Source organism: Bombus fervidus, chromosome 7 (assembly GCF_041682495.2).
Source record: "Bombus fervidus isolate BK054 chromosome 7, iyBomFerv1, whole genome shotgun sequence".
In the NCBI taxonomy this organism is placed as follows: Eukaryota; Metazoa; Arthropoda; class Insecta; order Hymenoptera; family Apidae; genus Bombus; species Bombus fervidus.
This window is the reverse complement of record NC_091523.1, coordinates 11432017-11457973: the sequence shown is the minus strand read 5'-3', so window position 1 is coordinate 11457973 and position 25957 is coordinate 11432017. Positions and strand designations below refer to the sequence as shown.

At 45.8% G+C, this 25957-nt stretch overlaps 2 protein-coding genes across 5 annotated transcripts in view; both read right to left on the bottom strand.

Annotated features, from left to right (window-relative positions):
• Slh (sec1 family domain containing Slh) overlaps window positions 1-25957 on the bottom strand; it is a 114105-nt gene that overhangs the window by 70889 nt on the left and 17259 nt on the right. The gene's annotated exons all lie outside the window — the stretch shown is intronic.
• Lim1 (LIM homeobox 1) lies at window positions 1039-23321 on the bottom strand. Of its 4 annotated transcripts, none has more exons than XM_072007913.1 (8): window positions 23030-23321; window positions 18836-19028; window positions 8145-8377; window positions 5762-5983; window positions 4494-4735; window positions 3978-4263; window positions 3384-3551; window positions 1039-2130 (listed from the first exon to the last, which is right to left on the bottom strand). In XM_072007913.1, exons 2-8 carry the CDS (start codon window positions 19006-19008, stop codon window positions 2015-2017), a joined length of 1440 nt encoding a protein of 479 aa, XP_071864014.1. In that variant the 5' UTR covers window positions 19009-19028; window positions 23030-23321; the 3' UTR covers window positions 1039-2014. The 4 variants fall into 4 exon arrangements, with proteins under 4 accessions (XP_071864014.1, XP_071864012.1, XP_071864011.1 ...); XM_072007911.1 differs by having other exon boundaries at window positions 5762-5962; window positions 23030-23153; XM_072007910.1 differs by having other exon boundaries at window positions 18836-19049; window positions 23030-23123.

Here is a 25957-nt window from a genome sequence, read left to right as displayed (position 1 = left end):
GACACGATGGTAAACTGTGACAGCGGACCACAGACACTACGTAAGTACTTAAGGGAGACACACTTGTAGGAGCGGTCGCGCGGGGGTCGATAGCACGTGTGTACACACGCTTGTAACGCTCGAAACACACGGACGAGACGTAGCACGACAACGTTTCTGTCCCCAATGGGACTGTCAGGGATACGGGAACGGCGGAGTTGCAGCCCCGAGGAGCCGTACAACCCCCGGAGGGCAGAAACACATCAAAATCGAATTCACCAGATGTCCAGGAAAACGAATCTCCCTCACCCTCTCCAACGTGGAAAACGACATTGCACCCGTTAACGATGTTAGGCCAAAGCTAGGACCCCTGAGTCGCAGATGCGTTTGCGGACAGCGATTTAAGGGGGTGGCGGGCTAAAGTATTCGAGACTCGAGTATCGACAGTCTCAGGTGTTTGTCCCACTGGGGACGAAAGAAACTGAGATTTCGATGGGGACGAAAACGTGTTAGGAATAAACGTTCGGGTATCCTCGCCATGCAAACGCGAAGGTTTAACAACTACGACGACAAGTTTGAGAAACTTAAAAATAAGATGCGAAGGCTGTTCTAATGTAATTTGTCGCGCAACCGTGATACAGTGGCTGACGAAAGTATTCGAACGCTTGACACAGAAAAGTTTTGCATGTCGTAGCTGTTACGTGAGATAACAAAACGTTTAGTAAAAAAGTAACGCACAACAAGAATGTTAAACAAGCGTTAAAGTTAGTTCCGTTGAATGTCGACGCGTATCGAAATGAAACGTATACTTGCGCTAAATATTTTGTATATTATGTGCACATTTTCAAGTTTTTCCAACGTAATATATTCGTTAATCGTTTCCACGAGTGTTCGAATACTCTCGCAAGATACTGTATATCAATTCATTTATTTTTAACGCAAAGATTTACTTACCGTTTTTCTGTGGTCTCTGATGTTCTGACTCCTATTCGCACAACCTTTTCTACGGGTAGAGAAAAGAAGATAACGAAAGGCAAGAAATGCACACAACTGTACGTATACGGAAATACGAGGTGGTTTATTATAATAATATTTATAATCATTATGCATCGTGGCGGCGTGTCTCTTTTTCTCGTAAGACGTTGGTAATGCAAGTTACAATTACACAGTTCAGTGACGGAAATCAGTCAACTAATTGTATCGCGCGCTTCCCGCAAAAAAAGACAGATTTATATTTATTTACATCGATCGCCGCCTTAACAGTTACAGGTTACACATTCCTATTTATATTTATACTTTATTGATAAATAGTACAGCGGTTTTTAAGTGTAGAATTACGCATGTGTACTGTGTGTCGTTTGTACGCGGTGTACCTGTTCGTATTCTGTAATGCTGTGTCTCTTTACGTATATCCAGATGTACGTCGTGTTATTTTTCCGATGATCTTTACGTGTCTTTCGTACGTGTTTCTCAGGTGTAGAACAGCAGATATCTACAGGATGTCTCTTAAAGTAACGTCGAAAATTAATCAACAGGGAGGGTATAATATTACACGATAGGACATTTCGAAATTTTATACACAATAATATTAATAATAATATTTAATGATTCGTAATCATAATAAAAATAATAATAAAATAGTAACGCGCTGGTGTTTAACCAACGGCCATAATAATATAATAATAATAATAATAATAATAATAATAATAATAATATTAATAATAATACAGATAATAATGTTAATAATGACAATGATAACCGTGAAAGAAACGAAGCTAAACGATCGGTCGTCTTATCATATGCGTATCTTACAGAAACATAACGTACAAGATGCAAAATCGACGTGGCTCGACGTGAACGACTCTCGCCACATTTTGTTCGCGGGCAAAAGTCTCTGGAGCCGGAACAAAGTCGTACGGTCTCTCCATCAGGTGCGCGCGACCGGTCGATTTTTCTCCGAAACTCGATCGATTTTCGCTCGGCTGATGGAAAGCAACAAAACACGAAAAGAAATGAACGTTAATTAAAACTCGTACTACCAGGCCAGCCCTTCGCTCTGCATCTGGTGCGGCTCCAGGAACCCACCCCCGCCGCCGCCGCCACCTGGACCGCCACCATTCCCACCGGCACTGGGATTACCCTGTGCTCCACCTGAGAAATATCAAACCCATCGAATCGGTTCCTTTCGGTGCTTCGATTTATCCCGAGAAACGTGGGATCCGAAAGAAAAAAGAAAAAGATACGAAACCAACCTCGTCTTTCATCCAACATTATGGAGTGTTAGAAAGATCCTGATTTTGCAGGATAATTCGTCTACGAGATATTATACTTCGTGTCGTTTGTATATCTTACTTTACGAGATAGACGTTTTACTTTACCTCGTTTATAAAATCGAAGAGAAAAATATGTGGTGGGGAAATAGGTATCAATGAAATTTAATCGATCTTAGTACTAGCGTTATACTTGAGTTTTATTTATTACATAGTTTTATAGTACATAGATTATTTAGTAAATAATAGAAATTAATATTTACATATTTGTGTAAACCGGCCGGATTTAACGAAACTTCATCGATACCTATTTCAATTACATATCCACTTATTTTTATCCTCGACCGTGTCTCTCGTGTATTTTACTTGAAATATCTCTGTTATATTAGGTCGTCCCATAAATAACGTCGTCTTTCGTCTCCGAATATGTGGACAAAATTAATACCTACGTTTATTTTTTAGGTCATCGATGGCATTGACCATCGCTCTCTATGACCTTTCCCCATTTTTCAATTAACTTTTCGATTTTATCTTCGACAAACTTTTGTGATTTTGAATCAAGAAACTCATTCAGCTCGTTTGTTGCCGCTTAGAAACCATTTTCGACTTTCTCTCACATTCAGCATACAGTTATCGTGTACTTCGCGATTGCTTTTAACAGTATCCTTAGTTATACCGTTTTTTTAAAGTTTATATAACACGCCGAGAATGGTTTCCGCCGATGTGTATTTTATAACTTCTTTTAACGTGAAAAATATCGATCCGACTGTTTCGTACACGCGTTACGGACCATCCAGATGATACTCCTTAAGAAACACAAGGTAAAGTTGCTATAAACGCATGAACGAAGCATAATACGCGCGTTTATTTGGAATTCGAAGCGAATAAGAAACGATATTACTCGTGGGATTGACCTAATAATAATGCTAAGTTTATGTTTCTAACACCCCATACTATTGCTTCGAAATCTCGTTAACGTCGTATCGCAATTTTACTATAATACTAGTGACTACCTTTGTACTTATAATATAATCAACGAAACAGAAAATGACTGTGACGGAGGTACAGCAAGGATAAAGAATGAATTTTCTAGTGGTCAGAAAGGCGTAGCCTTTCAAAAGAATCTAATCGTACCTGAAGGTGCTAGGAACTCTCCAGGACTACCGCTAGGAGGTGCAGGGGGGCCCTGTCCAGGAGGGCCCGTGAGAAATTCCGGAGGGCCGCCTCCCGCACCCGGAGGTGGATATTCCCCTGTCACCGCCACTGCGGCCGCCATACCCGCTAAACTCGCCGGGTCCAAACCTGTCAGAAACAGATTACGTGTACTATTCAGAGAGGATCGTATCCGGCCTGCTATCTCCGAACCCGGCTGTCATAATTATCGCGACCTACCTACCCGCTACGATGTTTATTATAGTCGCGATAGAACTCGAGACAAGGTTCTGCTTTCGATTCCGTGAACGCGAATATGAATAGATCGTACGAAGTAAAACGTGGAATATCTACGCGTTACGTGAATCGACTATTTCAGCGGCGATTGTTTCGAAACTCTTTCAACGACCTTCCAACGACCGCGTCATTGATCGACCGTGTTACGCTGACCACGAAAATAAAATCACCGATCGCGAACGACATTTCCTTTTCTTTTCTTTTACGATCTTTCCCAGTGAAAACAAATCGAACGGAATAGAAAGAGGTTTCGTAGAGCAATCGAATGTCAAGACTCACCAGGATTGCCTGGTCCACTGAAGGGCGGTCCATGTGGATGAGGGGGCGGATGAGCACCAAAGAATTCATGGTGAAATGCCACGGGCCCGCCGTAACCAAATTCAAACTTCTCCGCGCCGAAATATGGAAAACCGGGCGGCGGTCCGTCCTCGCCGCCCAAAGCACCGGGATTCAGGTTCAGGGGGAAGCCCCTCATTTTTCTGGAGCCGCCGAAGAACGGGCTCCTGCCCATCGACGTCAGTTGTTTTAACCTACGCTCTTTGCTCCTCTTATTTTGAAACCAGACCTGCGAACACCCATACGACCCGCTGTTTTTCATTCAATTTACTGGCCTTATGGGAAGGAATCGCTCTTTTAATTCGTTTGCTCGTCGTAAGAAGGTAGAATCTCGCGCTGCTATGCATAATGTATCGAAATACGTAGTACGACAGAAACGTAGTAAACGTAGCAGACAAACTATCGCGTTAAAATCGATTGCAAGCAATCGTAAGTACCAAAAAATGAGATTTTATGAACCTGTATCACTCTCATAGGTAAGCCAGTCTCTTTTGCTAATTGTTCCCTGATATGCCTGGTTGGTTTCGGAGTGGACGAAAAGGCAGACTTGAGAATCTCCAACTGTTTCGCCTTTATGGTCGTCCTCGGACCTCGCCTCTTCGAACCGGCACCGCCGTCGCCGCTACCACCACCGGCACCACCGTCTGGACTTTTGTTCTCCGTCTGGCTATCCCTCGTTTCGGGATCTCCGTCCAGGGAACCTTCGGCCAATGCAAACAAAGCAGTTTAATAATCGATCCCACACGCCAAGGGTAAACGCTTGTTTCTCGCGAAACAAGTGGCCCTTGATTATTCAGCCTAATTTCACCGGTTTCGCGGTATATCAGCAACCGATTAGAATTCCATTCGAAATATTTCCCTTTGCGAGGAGGTCTCGAGTAGATCCCGCTTACAGATCGAATGAATAGCAACGTTTTTTTTTTTTTCTGTTTTCCGCGGACGCTTTCTTAACAATCTATAGACACGGACACGCGTGCATAATATACGTATCTCGGAATTTGGATCGGCTGGATCGAGGTAACAACAATCGCAGCCAATCCCCCGGAAGCGATACGAAACCCCCATCGGATTATCGTGTGGCTGTTCTACGCTCGAAAGCTACACTCTATGAGATGTACGTGTGGGTGTGTACACGAACCATGTGCACTGTGTACGCGTGTAACGTACACACACACACAGACACCTATACACACATACACGTAGTTTTCGAGCCCAACTCTTCACGATAATCTATATATACCCGGGGAGGTCTTAACCACGGGACAAAGAAAATGTTTGGACAGTGTCACACCGCGCTACAGGGGCCACCCTTCTCGAAGACACCCCTCTTTTCCTCTTGCCGAAGCATAGAAGTTGCTTGTACCCGGTGCTTCGAGAGAGGTAAAAGGGGAGGGGTCATTGTTGCGCTCGCGATAAAAGAGCAGAAGCGAATAATAGACCGGGAAGACCTGACGCGCTTAGTAATTCGTACTGACGCTCCAGGTCAAGCCACTGAATTTCCACCCTCGCTCGAGGGTTCCACGAAAGGGGAAGATTGGCCGCGATTAAGTCGTTAGTCGGTACCGATCGATCGTCCTTTCAAAATCGAGTTTGTCGCGGTAACAATAATAGTAACTTCTGATAATCGTGTTTCGACATACTTTGATCAGTTTTTAATCGCTCAGTCGCGTAAAACGAACGATCTAAACGTTTACTATCGAAAGTGTTACGGTAGAAATGACACTTACCTTGATCCTCGGAGTCTTCCTGCTTGCAAGGATCGCTTCCAAGAGGTAGATCGCCAGTATGACCAACAGTTTGGTCACCAGGACCACCTGGACCCAGATTATGAGGTCCCAAATGAGAACCACCGACACCACTGTGATGATGGTGAGCGCTACCATCCTCGTCTTCGTCTTCCGATCCTGAACCCATCAACGAGTCTCCTCCTGTCGACAGGTTGGACGATTCTGCTCGTGAACGATCCGAATCGTGCGTTTTAATCACATCACTCGTCGAATCATTGACTTGGAAAAGAGCACCAGTCACTTTTCTGTTCAATGATTTGTGTTCGTTACATACTACGCGAGCCTCGAATATATTTACGCTTCGAACGTTTAGGAAACCACTAGATTTCAGAAGAAAAGATTTACAATTCCTTTGGAAATCAGTGATTCGATCGAACTACTTTGATTTTATTCTTGTTAGAGAGCAACGTTTCGAAACACAGAGAATTTCTTTTCAAACTAACGAAACGCCGTGCCTCGGAACAACAGGCGATAGCTAATAACGACGCAAGAAACCGTGATCGTTGTCGCACACTATCATCGCGTCTGTAAAATTTCGTTTGTGTAAAATAATTGCGTCGATCAACGTCAAGTTTAGACGTTCAAAGCAGCGAATATCCGCTATAGTAAATAGAACATAATTTATCAGCAGGACGAGTAAATTTGTCGATGTTCCATACGAAATTAGCAATTAAACGTGATTACGGTTATTCACTTCTGGACGTATACGACGCGCGTACCAGTGCCGGCACAGTTCATTATGATTTTTCGAAATTTCGCAATTTTCCCCGGCCTCCACCGCGTTTCCCACCGCAGTGTCGCGCATTCAACGACGAAAGATGCTAAAAGTTATCAATAAACGTTGCTGATTAATCGACGCTCGTCGCGTAATTGCTGCGCTTTTCACATTCGCCGCAGACGATCACCGTGAATTCGACAACTGACAAATAGCTGCACCGTGATAGAGATTAATATCGGAAACGCGTGGAACATCCAGGACGTCACGATGTTTGATCATCGAAACGAGTAATCGTTGTCCACCTTCTGTGCGTATATATTTTTCGCAAGTAGCCGGTTGCTTCTTCGAACGCGCTACGGAAATTAACGCTGGAAAACGTTCTCGTCCGAGCGATATAAATCCTCCGTACGTTTCATCGAGTTTTTGCGTTTCTATAACGAGACGAGACTGATCGCGAGCAACGACACGTCAACGGAACGATTAGAACGGTCTGACGCCTCGCGGAATTCGCATCTCGAAGAAGGAAAAAAGCATCGTGGCTCCTGTCATCCGAAAGAAAACGAAAAAGAAACGAGTTTGCCGGACATTTTGCGGTTTCGACGTCGGCATCGAAGCGACAAAAGGTTTGCCCCTGCCTAACGACCTTTCGGTTTTCGTTTCACGGCTTATACACCGGCGAGATCCTCGTGAAACCGAGCTGTTACTTTCTCTCTCTCTCTCTCTCTCTCTCTCTCTCTCTCTCTCTCTCTCTCTCTCTCCCTTTCTCTCGCTCGCGCGTTCGCCCTTTTTTCTCTAGACTCCTTTTCTCTGTTTCTCTTTCGACCGGTAGCTGACGGTCGGTTACATACACGCTGTTTTCACAGCTTGCCGTTCCGGCACGGGGGTAAAACCCCCGTGAAAAACCTACCCCCGGCCTCCCTTTTTTAGAACGAGCTCGACTTCGTGAAATCTCGGGCGTTGAACGCGTTGAACTGTGCTCCCGTTCTGACTAGCCGTCATCCCTCCGGCCCCCTTTTTCTCTTCGAAAAAAGAAAAAAAAAAAAAAAGAAGAAAATGAAGAATCTCGATCGTCCTGTAATCGAGCTTTATTTTCCTACGCGCGAAAACGACGGGACAAGGTACGAATTTATCCCCATCGAGTGTGTAAATCTTCGAAACGATACGATCAACTTGGAGAATAATATGAAAGAACCGTGCTACGGCCAAGAAACAAAGAGAAAAATCGAGGTGTAACTTGTTGGAAGTTCGGTCAGCCTCTTAGAAGCAGTTGTTGGCGAAGATAAGCATCCCCCTGGCGATCAAAACGATAGAAATTACAAAACGGTCGCGATAGGCTGTAACAGAGCACGTGGCGGCACATCGACTTCCTACTCTCCATAGGAGAATCGCGATCGTTTTAAATCGTACAAAGTCCCTAGCTCGCAGAATAGAATAAACGACGGTACAATCGATAACGTGACGCGAGCCAACCGTACGTATTGTACAATCCCGCAAATCGGATTCAGAGCAAACGAACGAAACAAAGCAGCACGGCATCGTGAATATCTCGCGATGCTGCGTTCTCTTCGCGGTGGATAACGAGGGACAATGACACTTGTAACTCACCATGATGACCGTGCACGTGATGCGTGTCCGGCAGCGGCTTGCCCGACAGGTAGTCCTGCTTGCAGACGAACTTGTTGTCGTCCAGGACGTAGAGCTCCTCTCCGGTGCTCATCTGCTTCCGACATACCAGGCAGGTGAAGCAATTCAGGTGGAAAACCTTGTCCCTCGCCTTCCTCACGAGATCCTGAGGGCTTATCCCTTGGAGGCAGCCGCTGCATTTCGTGCCGTATCGCCTGGAAACAGAACGCCGCGACAAACCACGTGAATAACGACGAACAACGAACAACGAAGAACCGGGGAAACTTTTAGATTCGTCGGCCGCGTTGAAAAACCGGATAACGAGCGCACGCGTCACCTCGCTCGTTCGAGAACACGCCTCGTGATTAATCTTGCGCAGAGGTTTTTCCGTAGCCGCGTGTCTCTCGACGCGCCTTCAAGAATCTCGACCGTCGAGTTTCTTCTTTTCATCTTCGCTCGGTTCTTCTTAATGTTCTGCACCGACGTTACGTAACGCGTTAGTCCGCAACGACATAAAACTGTGATACGTAAAATTCACTTTCCTTCGATATATATGCGTTCGATCGCCGTAAGGATCGTCGCGAGTACGACGGATCTTTGTTTTTTTTTTCGTAGCCTTTGTTCCTTCCTTTTCTGCCGCTTCGCATCGGTAACGACGAACACGTGGACACTCGTCGATGCCATTCGGACGAACGAACGAAAAGGAAAGTCAATGTTGTACGACGGCGACGTTTATTGGACTCGAAACTTACAAGTCCTGTCATTAAGCCGCTCCACTCGCAAACGTCGATAAAAGAAATATGGCGCTTTTAAAGAGATGGGACTTTAACGTCCCGATAGGGCATAAAAAGTTAAAACCCTTCGGTGCTGTAAAAGCGCGTCGCGGTTACCAGCCAGCGCCTGTTCGATTTTCGCTTTCCTTTTTTTTTTCTTTCTTTCTTTCTACTCCTTTACTCCCGCCGTGTCCTACTTGTTAATTTCGTATTAATCGTTCTTTCTACTCGTTTTTCTCTTTCTTTCGGCGTTCGCCAACGAGATGTTTTTTCGTAGTAAACTGCGTTGTTTTTCCGAATGGAACAGGATTGATCGAACAGAAAGAAGTAAAAAGAAAAAAGAATGACGGGGTAGATTGACCGACGATTTGCTCGAAAAAGAAACGAAAGCTCGTTGTGCAAACACGCGTCGAACCGGCCGTGGTCTTCCAGCATGGCCGCAACACGGTTCACGAGCGAGTTAATAAATCTAGCCGGAACGATTCGTCCGACCGATCCTCCCGCGACTGTATCATTACGGAAGCATTGGAGCCACGTTACTTCCCAGTTAGTAATTCCGATCTTTTTAATTACAGGAATCACGCGATTAATTATAGCAATTACCGGCGGTCCCTTAGGGCAGCCGCGTTTCGAAAGTAAATACATCTCAATCGATGCCTGCGTTGCACTTCCGACCGAAACGCGGCTTCGAAACACGGCCTCGGAACGCGGCTACGAAACAAGCGCATTCAAATTCCCGTGGCTGGCTCTCCCAGTAGGCCAGAATTTTCCTGTCGCCCGTGCGTATAATATCGGCTGACCCGGTTCGCCACCCTCGCCACTGCTATTATTTTATTGCTATCGCGTTTCCCGACCGGAAGTAGAAGCGTTCAACGTGACCCGCGACCTACATCGCGCTAATGTTGTCGATTCTTATTTTATTATTTAGCCAGGGACAGGCAAAACCTATCACCGTAACGCGATAGAAAAGTTCATGGAATCTCCGTTCGTTGTTTAGAGGAGCGTTTTCCATCGTCGTTTCCGTTTGACGTTAAGACGCGAACGTTAATTAACCGCGAGTAACCGGCGCTCGTCGGTGCATCGTTTTACCAAGCTGCGACATCGACGTCGTTTTAGTTTGCTTAAAATGGAAAGCAGAGAAAAGAAGTAGCAGAGAGGGGAAAGTATAAATTACAAGGATTCCCTTTTGTCGATCGACACGATCGTCCGTAGCTGTTACGCGAAGTACTTACGCGGAATATCCTATAATCAACCGGCACACTTTTTCAAACTATTCATCAACCTGTCCAAATTAGCAGTCCTACGCGCAGTTCCTAACAATCTTCTCACGGAAGCAGAAGCCAGAGATATTTCTTGACCAACGGTCATTACGCTGCCAGAGCTTCCCTCTCTCGCGCGTCGTGCGTCTCCTTCTAACTCGTCCTCCCGTTTACCACGTCTATCCTTGTCTGACGCTGCGCGTTTCGCCTCGCGGTGCAATCCCTCTAGTCTAATTACAGGAATTATTTAATTAATTATAGCGATTAGCCGATCCCGTGTCAACTTCCCCGAATGCATACGTCACCGAATCACCGGCTCCTTCTCTCCTTATCCTTCTCTTCCTCTTTCTACTCCTCGCCCCCTGCCTGTACCTCCTCCCCCTCCATATCCTCGCTTTCTCGCTCGTTGGACGCGCGTCTGCCCTTAACGATTTTCTTGTTTTTGAGCGCGCGCGAGGGGCAGCAGCCCGGTCCAGGTCCTTTCTTCCTCGTGGAAGAAAAAGAAACGGAGGCCGGCCGTAAAAATCATTAATAGAAAGGCTTACGTGGTGCTTTCGTGTGTGAGAAAGCGGTTCGATGAGGGCGACCAGGTCAGCAGGATGGAAGGGGAGGACAGAGGCAGAAGAAGGGGGTGTGGGCTTCGGGCTCCCTTAAAGAGGAGAGCGTAAAGAGCCAGGAATTCTGGCGTGTAGCAAGAAATATAGGACAGCGGGGCTGGGATAAAAAAAAAGGGGGTGGGTCCGGACCACGATTTGCCACGGAGCCCGGAGTTTATGTATGTGGTTCGCGTTCGTTCCACACGGTCCTCTACGACCCTGATGCGTACACGGGTCCCTTCGGTATACTAGATCCGTTCGTCGCGACGACGCTCGTCCTAACGTTCTCGTCGTTTCCCAATCGAATCGAACGAAACGGGGGAACCACATATCCGCCGCGGCTACGCCTCGTGAACCTGGCGATAAACCGATCAAATCGAACAGGTAGAACGGCCAGAGAATCGAGGAACGAGGAAGAGACGTATCGATCGTCGGATGAAAGTTTCCTCGGCGCACGATCGAACGTCGATCGGACGATGATGACTGGAGCGCGGGTCGAATCGCGCCTCTCGATCGATTAAAAAAATTTTAATTACCATCGCATTCGCCATTTTTCTACAAACACCCGACCAATGTCGTGAACGTCGCTGTATCTTCGTTTGCTTGTTTCTCACCGCTGTTGGTTCTCATCGTCGGTGCACACGCGCCGACGTCTCGGTTACGACGTTAAAGGAAATAAACAGTCGCGCGATATCGTACGCCAGGCGGGAGTCTAATTAACCGAATCCAATTAGTGGCGCGAGCGAACAAACGCTCGTTTCCGCTGTTCGACCGATCGGTCTCTTTCCTATTCGGTTATCCCTCGAACGATTTTCACGAAGGAACGAAGAAGCAAAACGAGAAGGTGTCTTTCCACTGGCAATTCCATCGTACGGTGGAATGGCAGGCGAGTCGACGCGATTTTCGCTTTATCGCGCTGTATCACACGCAGATGGATCGTAACGCGTACGGCGCGGTCCGGTTGTCGGGACGAGTTTCAAGCTGGCGCCGATTAATTCGTGAAATATCGTCGATTACCGTCCGAAGGGGGTGAAGGCATGCTTGAGAAACGATTCATAACAGTTATGCTAATGCCCCGGCGTTGGCTATGCGACACCGTAAAACGCCGTTTGCATAAAGTTCCAGCAGCCGTTCCTTTTCGTCTTCATCCTCGTTCTTCATCGAACTTTCGCGGTACATCGGTCCGGCTTCGTGCCACTTTCTCCGTGCAACAATTCCCGGGTAAATACCGCGCGTAACAACATGATAAACGAGTCGTTAAAGCAACTCGCGCTACTACGCCACGCTGCTTACGTAATTGTAGTTGGACTTTCCGTCACGAGGATCGGCTAATTGGTAAAAAGGCAGTGGGTGAAAAAAAAGAAAAGAAAAACGAAAGAAAAGAACGAGCGAGGAAAAAACTGCGACTACTTATGACCTACGTACGACGTATGACAGAACGAGGGCCTGTCTCGAGAGTGTGACGCAAGAATCCGGTGGTTGGCAAAAACGTTCCCCGTATGAATACGCATCGCGATATATGTATACTATTGCCGAACCTTCCTGGAAGGGAAACAACTCCATACCTCCCTCTCACACACGCACACTCTCTCGTTCTCTTTCTCTCTCTCTCTCTCTTTCGCTCTTTCTCTCTTTTTCTCGCTCTTTACCTCCCTCTCTGTTCTCCCTGTTTCTCTTTCTATTCTCGACCGCGCCGGCCCCGTCACGCCCAACAAACTTCTCCTACGGTTCGTAGCGGGCGTCACGCCGCATTTATAATGTTTCCACGTTCGAGTTTCGACGGGTCTACTCCCGAGGAGGCCAGCACCGCGGGTGGAAAGCAAGGACAATGGAGACCACTCGTCGGCGCCCTTTCGAACCGGCCCGAGAAAAGCCGCGCCGATCTATGATTGGCTTCGATCGTTTTGCTTTGATTTCCAACCGAGTCCATCGTCTAGTTTCAGTCTGTTTTCCCCCGCGGCCCGGAACTTGGCTCGTACCAACTGGAAAGAGGCCACCGGGCAACGGTTGATTCAGTTTAGAGAGTCGCTCCCAAGATACGACTGTTAATTAATGCCAACTTTCGATCTATCGTTAGATATTTAGGGCTCGAGATTGAATTTCTTTCTTCACGAAAATAACGATATCGATCCGTATCGTCGGGCGATCTCGTTATTAACAATATCCATTTATTATCGCTTCTTTTCCCTCTCGATGCTTGACATTCGACGCGAATGCTCGGTTACGACACGCCTTATGATTTATTTCGTTGTAAAAAAAAAAAAAAAAAATTCTCGCAGCTATACCAGTCGCCGTCATCAATACCGCGATAGATTATCACATACGCGACGATAATTCCGTGCAGTCAACGTTACAGCGGATGCGTTCTTTCAACGAACTGGCATCCTAACAAATACGCCGGAACAATGAAATACGTGCCGCTCAGAAGACTCGCCGATTAACTCCATAAACCGAAAAGTAGATAAAAACGATATTATAAAGGCTTCTTCTTTAAGTTCTCCTTCGAATTTACTACCGTTTGCGTCGTCCTCTCGCAACGAATAATCCCGGAGAAACGGGGCGATAACGTAGCTATCGTCCTCTGACGAACAAGCGTTAATCGCGTTGCCGCGTAACGAAATTAACAAATTTACAAAAAATTGCAATCACCTTCTCTCTGAATTTTCGATATCGCGTTCTTCGATTTAAAGATTAGATTATATCCGTTTCGCAACTTGATCGCAACGACGGTTCGGTCAAAACACGCGTCCACGGTAAAGGTAGACTAATTCGTCGAATATTCCCGCTAACGAGAGTAACCGCTTAAAGAAACAGACTTTCGAGCAAGCGAAATCCGGTCCCTTGGCAACTCTTTGCCCGACTATTAGCAGGGTGCTAGTCTCGGCTCTCTGGTGACACCGCCGCCATCCCCCTAGTCCCGAGTTAATGTTTTCATCGGGCGTATTTCGACGACGGCATGGACCATATTTTAAGGTAATAATTTCTTGGTGGGTACACACCGGGCCATCGACCGCAAGCTACGGCAGTCGAGGCGGCGCTGAAACGGGGACATCGGTGCTTTTGATCCTGGACCCTTTCGGGCCCCCATGGGCCATTATCGACCTTTAAGGACCTTGCTGCGACTCGTAGAGCCGGTTACCATAACCGCGCGTACCGTTCCTTCGACCGATACCTCGGACCTCCCGGAGGTGTTACAGTATTCCCAACAGCGATTCGTTGAAAGTAGGTGGGAGATACAGACAGTTCGATTGGAGGAACGACATCGATAGATTCGTCGCGTCGTCGTGGGAATCGATCGGCATTCTCTGCTCTACGTTCTTGCTACGTTTACCGGTTTCGTCGTTCAGACTCTGCTACTTTCGTTTTGTTTCCCATCCTTTCTTTCGTAGCTGTGCAGAATTCCAGATATCGGTATGTCTGCTTCCACTATCAACCTGTATTCTCATCGATGTTGGCGAACACTTCGTGATCGCTAGACCGCTGATGTTTGTACGTACATAGGAAATTCAAAGTATATACCTCATCGTGCAAAGATACATAAAACGCGAAAAACAAAACAATCGGTATAAAATTTAACGGATGAGACTCTGTCGAGGTTTCGTTTCTTTCGTCGCATTTGCAATATCACGAACTTGTATAGACGTTCGAACTCTGGTCGTTAGAATCGCGGATCGTAGCCTGTTGAGGTTGACTGATAGAAGAACGAGTGGTGAATTTGTAATAGAAAAATATATTGAAATAAGTATACGTATAAGTATCAGTATTAGTGTATGCTGATCTAGATCTTCATTCTTACTGTTGGAATACAACGATATTACACGCATAGGCACAAATTCTCTTACACAGACACCCACACAGGCATTTGAACAGGACACTTACACAGGTCATACTCATTACTGTATAGAGAGTGAGGTTCAAAATATTTAAGGGATTATGGGTCATTACCTACGTCCAGTCTGAGAGTAACTGGCCAACAATCAACAATTCTTGCATACTTTGTTAATTTTAATAAATATCACTGAATATTATTTTAACATAAACATTGTGTCTTCCACAGATTATTAATCTTAACTTTAAGATTAAATTCTAACACTTACAGTGTTAGAATACCATAGAAGAAGAAGCTATGATAGAGAGCACGTTCATATATTTACAGCAAAGGACATTACCAAAAAGTTAACCTTGTAGTTCCAGCTGAAGATTACAAGAAACAGCGATAGAAATCTACTTATAACTCTTTTGTTTCTAGACCTTGTAATCCAAAAGGAAATTTATATTCAAGCGATGATATTGACGTCTTATTTCCAATTTGTTTGTTTCACTAAATTTTATTCCCTTCGTAACAGCGATCTCCAGGTGACAGATATACAAAAGAAAAGGTATAGAGCTTTTCTTGAAGTAGTTACTTCAACATAGCCGAACGTGTTCGCGAACATAGTTCAAGTTTCCACGCTTCTTACCAACACCTTATCGAAACACATCGATGTATCGATATATAAAATATTTTTGTACGTTTCGGAAATCGTCGACGAACTTGTTCCAACCTCTGTTCTCGCTCGAACAGAAGATCGTAGAGTTACAGGTCGTACGAACACCGCTTTGCGAACACGTTCGCCGGTGAATATCGCGTTTCGAAATTTCGTTCTGATTTCCTCTACTTTCGCCTCGGTGAACAAATTGGATCTTAAAGGCTGATTTAAAAGAAAAAGAAATAAGTGCGTAATCACCGATCGAACGTTTGCACGACGTGTAACGGTAGCAAAGAGGATAACGCTAATTAACGGGACGCCGGAGCGAGAGTTATTTTTGACCCGAAAAGCTTTTCTACGCCGCTCGAGCGTAGCCAACCGTTCGTCTTACATCTAATGAATTTTTCATCGGGATGAAATGCAAAGTGCCTCGTAAAGTATACAACACGTTCGTTATACACCCGTTCGTATAAGTATCAAAGGGCCCCCCTTTAAACGCCCTCCCCACTTTCTGCGTGTACTCGGTACTCCGATCCTTGGCTACAAAGGGGATCGTTCATCGCTTCCAGAAGTCACGAAAGAGAAACGCATCTCCAAATACCCGGCAAGGTAATTCTTACGATCCTATTTCTTCGTAAACAGGAACAATAACAGTGACGCTCGCTATCGCACCGGTGTGATCGTCATTGTCATTCGCTGCCGGTGGAAATTCATTCGTTCTAGTTTAATGTATCTTTTATCTAAAATAGAAACGATCTCGAAATTATCTATTAAAATTATAATTATCGCTATTTTATTTCGTGGTAAGCAAGGACAGTCGCGTTTACTATCGCACCCAGTGATCGCGACTATTCTTCATTGTCACTGGAATTTCGTCATCTTTTAATATACATAATATATATATATAGAATACTATAATAGAAACGACGTTGAAACTGCATATTTTGAAACTTTATCCACGATCTTTATGTATAAAGTTTGTCGGTGACTGCTGAAAATTCTTGGTTATTCAATCCTCATCTTCGTTATCCAAACATAATCGAGTTTCCACTTACGCGTGACCAGCGTTAAACTAAAGATTTCTCCTCCTAACCATCACTGTTTTTCACACGACCATCATCCTCGATCGAGTCCCTCACGTATCGCCACGCTGCAACCCTTTCGCGCGCCACGATTCGTTACTTTCGTCACAGGCTTTTTACGATTTTTAGCTTCTTACGCGACCCTTTGTATCCTCCGGTTCGTTACGTGTTGGCTGACGGACACAATGTTGCAGCCTCCGTGATCGCGGCGCGACGAACGAAAATCGAGAGAAAAAATCACCGTCGCCTGGGTGCTGGTTCGCCGTAAAACTTTCCACATTTTTCGTCCGCGCCGCTAATTAATCGGAGCGACCCGCTGCCGCTTCTTCGCGTTAGTTCCTCCTCCTTTCGAGATCGTGATCGGGTGCAAAAATCAAGAAAAATCGTTTCGCACAGAGCGCAAACCGATGTTAGCGCCTTCAGATCGGTTCCTCGCGCGAATGTCAAGGTCCTCCGGCGCAGGGAACTTCTCGCTCTTGCGAGAACGAAAAGTTTTCGCGACTACAGCTCGCTCCCTCCGCGCTGATAATCGCGCAAATTGGAACACTGGTCACGCTCTTTTCTCCTTTTTCTCGCGCGATTTATTCAAGACGACTAGATACGTCTAACCAGTGATCATTAATTCTCCTACTACGCTATAAATATTCGATGGAAGTTGGTGAATCAACGCTCGCAACAAGATTTTACGACGTGACCGACGATCTTCCTAAGATCCTGTTCCGTGTTTCGTCTCGGCTCTCTGACTCACCAGGAACAAATACGAGCGGATCGCTTCTGCGTTAGTTTCGTTTATGGTTTCGCACGGGTTTTGAATAAGCCCGGCGAGTGTCTCTGAAAGCATAGATTCGCGATTCTTTGATTCGATCGAGAACACCAGCTTCTTAACACGTTGCGTCGCTGATCATCGTTCTAAATATTTGTTGCGTCGTTCGCGTAAAGTCGCGAGGACTTGACAAAACAAAAGGCGGACTTTGACAAGTCGATAAAACGATATACGTTGATTTTATCTGCGAATCATCGGAGGCAAACGCGAACAGATCGTTTCTAGATTAGCAGCGTTTGCGATATCGCATGGTTTTTTCTTTTAGTTTTAGATACTTGATTTTCCAGCACGGACCTAACTTTTCGTTTTACTTTTTCAACTTTGAAAGTACAGATTCACTGTCGTCTGATCGTTTAGTCTGAAGCAAAAGGGCAACTCGAAGCACAGATTTCCTCCTAGCGTTGATCATCAGTTTTATTTCTTGTACGATTTACGAAAGATGGAAAATTTGACACAAAAGGGTGGCTCTCGAGAGCCGATCGAAAGGTATTGATATTATTTGCGCGTTCATTCCTCGGAACGTGGCAAGAAACAGGAGTCACGAAGTCTGTGGAATCGCGAACCAAGAAATCGACTACCAGCCAGAGGATATAGTAGGACGAATATAGAACGTCGATGGACCGCGTAACGAATCGCGATAGCGCTGGCGTGTTTCGCTCGCGGAACGGCTCTCGATCGACCGAGTGATTTTTGCTCGGAAGCTTGATAGAGTGAAATAACGCAGCAGTTGTCTGGGAAAATGTCAAGGCCTCCTTTCCATTCGTCGCGAAATGCTTTTTCTCTCGGGTTATACGCTGCTCCACCATCGACACGTTTGAGCGCAAAAAAGAAGAAAAAAAATAGAAATAGACAATGTGTAAAAAAGATAGAAAGATAAACGTCTCGGCGATAGTCTGCTAATGCATCGATCGTAAATCTTTCGATTTTGCTTAACGGTGTAGACGAACTAGTACTAGTTGCGATACGGTAGTTTACTTAATTATGCAAACAGAAAACAGTTTGTCGCGATGCCGGTACGTTCTTCTGTTCGAAGGAAACAAGAGAAAAAGCCACTGCCCTGTGACTTTTCTAACGATCGATCGTGCTGCGTTCTATCGATGGCAACAACCATAATAGAAACCTAATTACAAGTACGTACGGACAAGCAGAGGGACGATTTGGCCTGACGAATCGCTAACTAATGGTATACCTGTTTGTATCGTTTCCGCGGAAGCTTTTTTCCCTATTCCGAATACCTGTACAGGTTCTTACGCGGTCGAAGCAATTAATCAACTTATACGGTTGCTGCACGCTTTGAAAAAATCCTCGAAATACGTTTCAAGTTTCAAATATCGCGTTAGAAAATTCAAAGTTGAGATTAATTTATATAGTAATGGTAATAGTAATTTATAGCCCGCAAAGTAAAAATAAACGCGTACCTTCAAATATCTAAAATCTACTCCGATACGAAAATATCACCTTGGAGACGATTCAAGTCGTCTTGTTCGTTCCGCGATAAAGCATCGTTCGATCGATATTCGACAGCCATTCGTCTCTAAACTCGTAGCAGCTTCTGTTCTATCGAATAGGACGATTTCAATGGCACGATCGTTTATTAATCATTAGGAGGGCGCGTAAACGCAGAAGCGCGACGGCGAGAATAGACAATAGACGCGTAGGCAAGTTACCTACCTGAAGAAATCCTCTCTGCAGAACAGCTTCGCTTCCCTGGAGAAACACTTGTCCTGTAACGTGGTTCTGCAATCGAAGCAGCGGACACACTCGACGTGCCATGCCCGGTCCAAAACATTCAGCAGGTACTGATCCATAATTGGTTTCTCGCATCCTGCACATGACAGGATCATCGCCAGACCACGTCTCCCTGCTTCGAAAAGAAAGAGAGCATCTGTGAATACAGAGGATTTAACGAAATCGGTTAACGTGGTTAACGTTCAAATAAATACTAGATGTATGAACAGGATTTTTAATAATTCATTCGTATTGGATTTGGCCGTGGCGCGTGTTCATTTTCTCGAATTTAGCGAATTTACGTCGTTGGCAAAACGCGGCGGAATTGGACAGAAAAATACCGGTACAGGTGAAAACGTCGAGCACCGGGAAAAGTTGATGGAACGGGCGCTGCCGCGACCTGACGAGGCGTTTTAATTTCGCGCACGTTCGAACGCCCGCGTCATCGTCCGAAAAACGAAACGTGGAAAACGAGGAAATTTCTGCGACACCGTGTTTCAACTAGCGTTCAGTCTGTTGTGTGTATGTTTGTGTTATCAGAATACATACCCTACTTTGATGTTGCGCGCCGTCGCGAAATAAAAAAAAAAAAAAAAAAAAAAAAATAGAGAAACAGAAACACATTTGGAACATTGAACGTTTCTTTCGACGCGCAATTCGAGAAAATTTTGAAGCGTTTCTCACGGTAGAAAAATTCGACCACCGGCGTGGATATTTTAATCGGAGGAACGTTGAAAGATCGTGGAAGAAAAGGAGACACGCGCAGTATCGATTTAAAACGTTCTCGATTATAGATTCCGAGGCGAAAGAAAATCGGCCGTACTTGCCGTGGCTGCGCACGTGCATAACAAACTGCGCGTTATACACCGACGCTTTTTATCATTCGAACGTTTTGATTACTGCGCACAGCTTACCGAACTGTACGAAAGACAACGGAGAAGCAAGCCGCAACACGGTACAGCCTCCTCGTCGCTGGTAACGATATAGCCTTATCTACATCTCGCATAAACGACTCGCATTTCCTGACGAGTAAAATAATAAGTAAGACTGGAAGATGATCGGTAGCAATATGCCACGACGACGGAGTAAAAAGATAAAAAGAACGATAACGAAGAACAAGTTTGTCGTATCGTATCGTAAGTTGGTAACACCATTGTTTGGAGACAAATTTCTTTTAAAGAGAAAAGAGCAGAAAATGATGGGAAAGTTAAATAACACGATGTTGACGATGTACGACGACGATATTCGAAGGAACAACGTAATCTGTTATGCCATCAAATTTAATGATCGCGCTTGTATCTTTATAGTATCATAATTGTTTGTCAATAGCCATGGAGCGAGCGTATCGTTGGCCGAACGAGGCGCTCGATGATTACAATTCGTTGTTAATTAACATTCGCGGACGAGATTGCCCTCTATTACATTTTCTTCGCCTACTTCGTTTGCCCGTTTCTATCTTCGTCTATTTCGATGGGAGCCACGTCGCCTCCTCTTCTCTCGTACCGGCGACCTCTGACTTCTTTTTTCGCCATTGCTGAACCCTCTAGGGGGTTCACTCCTCTCTTTTTTTCGCGGTTTCCGCCAATGGGCGGAGTTCCTCCCTGCCGGCGGGGTTGTCAACCTAGCAACCCTTCTCCCACCCCTTAAGGTCTGACCTTGCGCATCTCATCTCCCTCCGTTTTGCGGGAGGGCGAGAAGAAAAAGGAGAAAGCCGAGCCGAACCGAGTCGAACCACCCCGCGGTTACCTCGAGATTTAAATCGTTTGCACGCGAAATCGACTTACACGAATATAATTCCTACGGCAAAATCCAGTTCCCACGGGATATTTTCTAGTTGTACGCGATGCTCGAACCGAATACGATCGCAAACGTTCGACTCGCGATAAACACGCGATGCACGTCCCTGATAAACTGAAAACTTTGATCCGGAAAATCTACTTGCCACGATAAACCGTAAAGGGAAGAGAAAAAGTTGACAAAGTTTTCGTTCCGCTGAAAGATATGGAAAATGTACACGTATAACGAAGGAGATTGAAAGAGATAGCCTGCACGTCTTTGAAATACATCTCCTTAACGTGGTTCACCTTCCATTTGTTAAATCAGATACCGCGAGAAACGATTTCACGGCCGTGGCGCGTGAAAAAGAAACGGAGGACACGAGAGGGACGATTTCCTTGAATCGTCGAAACCAGATTAGGATTCAGCGTACGTGAGACGAAAGCCCGAACGGAAACGGGCTTTCATTAATCCGATTCTTTTCTATCAACCGTACGACGCGTGCCACCTTTCGCCAGGATCGCTTTATCCAATCAAAAAGTCTTCCTCTCTCTCTCTCTTTCTTTCTCTCTTTCGATCTGTTCTTAACGTTTGAATTTTTCCGTATTCACGTTGCAAAGCGTCGAGACGTTTTGCAGAAACTTAACGTCGATACGAGTACGAAGAACGATGTTGCGACTATCGAAAAATTTTAATCGCAACTTCCAAGTTGGGTGAAGATTCGTACGCGCAACAGTTGTAGAAACGAGAACGACGATTAACGTAAAACGCGTAAAGCTCGCGGTGAAATTCGCAATCGATAGGACCGCGACGCTACGCAAATCCGTCGAGTCGAACGCGATCTGATACCTTCGATGTCGATATTTTTCTTCGCCCCTTCCGAATATGCTAATGCGTCGCTCTTAAACCCTTTCGCGGTTTGAGTTCTCGCGCTATCTACGGATGCAGCCCACGGAGGATAAGAGGAAAGAATACGACGCCGCATAATGAAACATCGGAGGAACGTAAAGGAGCAGAGGCAAAATTCGAAACGCGGATTGTGCTAATTAACAAGAGAAAAAAAAAAAAAAGAAAAACGTTTGTACGGTATCGGACAGCTATCGACAATTTTTCATTTTCATTCGATAACTCTGCGTTGGTACTAGACTTAATAAAATAACTTGTTTTATCGGTTTGTCGTCAGAACGTTAACATACGATGGATATTACTTTCCCGTCGCTACAATTCGATAGCCGTATCGGTCACTTAAAATCGATCGTTCCTCGACGATCTTTTAAATCGTGTATTTCTCATAGAAGTCGTTACACTCTTTTTACCGTAATATAGCTTGGCTCGTGAACTCGTTCGCTATCGGTCGGTAATTTTTACCCGTAACGATCCGTTTTCTCTCGCGGCTCGTTTCATTTTTTCCTAGCGAGGTCAGAGAGAAATCTGTGAGCCGCGCGCGTAGTCCCGCTCGCATTTGCATCGACGAGGATTACGATTTCCTCGAATCGGTCGTTCGTTACGCACAATCACGCGTATTTCGACGAGTGTTCAACCCTGTCCGAGGCAAATTTATCCTCGTTAGATCCGAACCGCGGGACAATCCATCACTCGCGGATAAAAAACGCGCATTCCTATGACATCCAAATTACGGTACGATCAATCACGATAAGCGAACGAACGGCGTTTCTACTGTCTACTAAAGGAAAAAAGGGAGGAAAAAAAAAGCCTCAAGAAAAATATCATAGGGACCGTTTTTCTCGGCTCGAAACTCGAGGAGTCCGTGAGGAAAACCCTCTGACCTTCCGTGGTCCGTATGCGAGCTCGACCTGGCGCCGGCGCTTACGAGGTGTTAAACCAACGTTATCCTCCGATCCTCGCGCTGTTTATAATCGAAATATTTCTCAACGAAAGAAGACCGTAAAGCACCGATTACTCGTAAAAAGGAACGGCGATCTCGGAGAAACGCGCGTTCCCAAAAACGAAAGAACCGACGATTTTGACGTTGGCTTGGACGAAATTCCGTTAAAACTCTCGTACGATCCTGCGAGCCAAACTGCGGAATAAATTCATCCATCGAAATGCTCGATACGTTTCTCCGAAATATTCTTCGTACGTGAAATTCTACGATAAACCGATCAAACGAAAGAAATCCTCTCTGTATCCACGAATTCTTACCGTTAAGCTTCGCGCGTTCTTCCTTCCGATCTAACTTCGAAATTAAAACTAATCGACGAGTCCGAAACGTCTCTGTGAACGTTTCGAAAATAATTCGAAGGTTCGGCAGAAATTTCCTCTGATTTCGCATGATAGCGACCGATACGAATAAAATGTATATATTAGATAGACGTTGGAAAACTGAAACGATCTACTTACCTATGTTACAGGCTTGGGTGACGGGCAGGGGTGCGCAGCAGGGCCCGCTGAGGGTCGCGACCCTTATCCGGGGGGTACCAACCCCCCCGGGGCCCCCTCCCCCGCCCCCGGCACCCCCGTAGCCCTCCACCTCCCCAGCCGCGACTGCGGCCACCCCTGTCCCCACTCCCTTGCCGGGCCCGGGACCACCACCAGGCCCACCTTCCACGGGCCCGTATCGGCCGAACGGTCCCGAGGGCCCCAGTGCACCCACTTTTACTGCGGTGTTATCCCAACGGCCGTTAAATCGCACTTCTCACACTTCCCCCCTTGGCTGCCAGTTTTTTTCCCACCACACACTCGATATTTTGACAAATTTCGCTCCTCTTTTCCTCCCGAGTTCTGTTCCTGTGTTTCCGAGTTTTCAATCGCGTCCGCGTTATCTTATGTTTTGTCCGCGTCTAACGTAAAACCACGTTTCTCGTTAATCACTTTATCAGGTTTATAGATGATTCGTCGTGTCGTTGTAATCTTGTCTTTTTCGTACAGTTGTAACTTGTACGTTGGCTTGATTTTTATCTCGAGGCTGAAACGTTTGAACGTTTCAGTCTTTCTTTTTCTTTTTTTTTTCTTTTTTTTCTTTTTGTGTTAATAAGGATTGGACGAGGAATCACTCGGTTAGGAGAGTTTTCAATCCTCGATTTTCCAACGGTTTCGACGTTCGTGTGTCTCAGCTGATCAGCCGGTACCGCCGGCACATCGTGATGAAGCCTGTGTCGCGTTAAGATCGTCTTCTCCCTTCGGATCTAGACACTCCGCGATGGATCATGGCGCCGATGAGACCGGTATCGCGACAGATCTCTCAGACGCGACGTGCGCGTCCGCGCGACGGGCCGCATCAAGAGCCGCTGTGCGCGTTTTACCTTCGCGCGATGATCCCGTTGCCTACTTTTCGCCGTGCAAGCAACCACACGACGCGCGCTGATTTTTGCCAACGAATTCTCCTTCGAGATTCGCACTCTTTCCAGTTATTTGTCTTTTCTTTTCTTTCTTTCTTTCTTTTATTTAAATTGCGTTTCACGGATCGACGTAAACGATAACGTTAGAACGTAACTTGGATGGAGATGGTAGAACGAGGAAGATGCGTACGAGTGGAAGAAACGATTACCGGACAAACGGTTGCTCTATGATCGACGACGCGAAACGTGAAACGCGACGATCCTCGAGCACGCTCGCCTCGAGTTCGCCAGCCAACTGGCTGCACCTGTGACAACCGCGAGGGCCCCCCTCTACTTGGACAAGACGTCGCGCGCCTAGCTGGAACGGGCTACGCCCATTGGACACGACCACGGCGCGGGACCTTTCGCGCTCCGTTCCGATTGGCTGGCTAGACCCCGCTCGGGCGTAGCCAACCCCGTGCGCCGTCAGACATGGCCGTGGAATGGCTGCGGATCTCTGACGGCGGACGGGACGCTTCTGTCGTTGCTACTGCTTCTGCTGCTTCTGCCGCCGTGTTGTTGCTCGAAATAGCCTGCCGCCTGATTCTCCTCGTCTCTGACGCGCTATCGATCCCCCTTCGGCGTATACCGAAGAGAAGAGTACCTCGCGAAATGCCACAGGTTTCAGAGAATCTTTACCACTCGAGCCCGCGAAATACGTATCCCTCTGTCCCCCTCCCCCGCTCCTACTCCCCCTCGTCAGTCTACTTTTCTCTCTCTTTACCCTTCTTCCTTTCTCCTTTACTTCCTTCTCTCGCTTCTTCGCCTTTACCTGATCCTCCTCTCAGGCCACGGCATCTTTCCTTCTTTTTTTATTTTTCCTGTTAAACCGTCGCTTTCCTTCCCGCGGACGTTCCTCGGATCTTCTTTCCTCCTCGCTCCGTTATTCGCGCCGATAGCACACATACCTCTCCGTATGCATGTGTGTACGCGCCCTCTGTTCGACTCACGAGACATAACCTTATCGCGAGGCTCGTTTTGTGACGGAGGCGTGTACCGAGGCAATGCGTTGCTTTCTATCGATTAAGGACCTCTTCGAGCTATTGTTCGATGGTTTTAAAGGATCGATACCGGTGGACTTTTGCTTTTCTCTCGGTTACGAGTTATCTTCCGTCGATCTTGCTCCAGAGAAATATGTTAGGCTCGCTGGTCGATTAGCATTGTTTATAGCGTTCGGCTGCCACTCGAAAAGAGTCCACGCGTGATTTTCGTCGTGTTTGATAGACGCTCCCGTTTGTTATAACGAACAACGATCCGAAGAATTTAGGTTTCACGGTTTATGTTTCTCTATATATTCGCTGATCGTGATAACAGATTTCAGTTGTACGTTTACATCGATGCGTTCTTAAATTTCATCGAACTTGAGACACTGTCGGCTGTCGGAAACGCGTGACATACGACATACGAGAAAAAAAGGGACGTACTCGTCGCCCGCGTGCCGCCATAATTAGCCGTAAACAAGTGGCCTCTATAAATTATATCACGGTGGACTGGTTAACCTTATTACGAGGGTCGACCATAGACTACTGAAAAGCTGTCAAGATTATTATAGGGTCCCGTGAAAAATCGACCGACCCATGAATGTGTCAATTCGTAACCCAGCGCCTGTGTAAGTATAGTCCTCCGTCCTATTTTATTCTCCTTCTATGGACAATTATATCCTTTCGAAAAAGTCTCATAAAATCGAATTTCCTTTATTTTCTTTAGTCTTGCATACCCATCTACTAAACAATTTTCAATCGAAACGATACATCGAAGCTTCGAAATTGATTCAGTTAGAGTGAAACAATTATTTGAATCTACGTATATACCAATTACATAGGAGACAATTTGACGTATTCTATTGAGGTTAATTGTTTGGTATCTGAAAAATTGATTTAAAAAAGCTAGCCATGTATTGTGATACTGAAATTAAGAAATCTTCAAAAAAGTGAAGTTGATCGACTTGTGG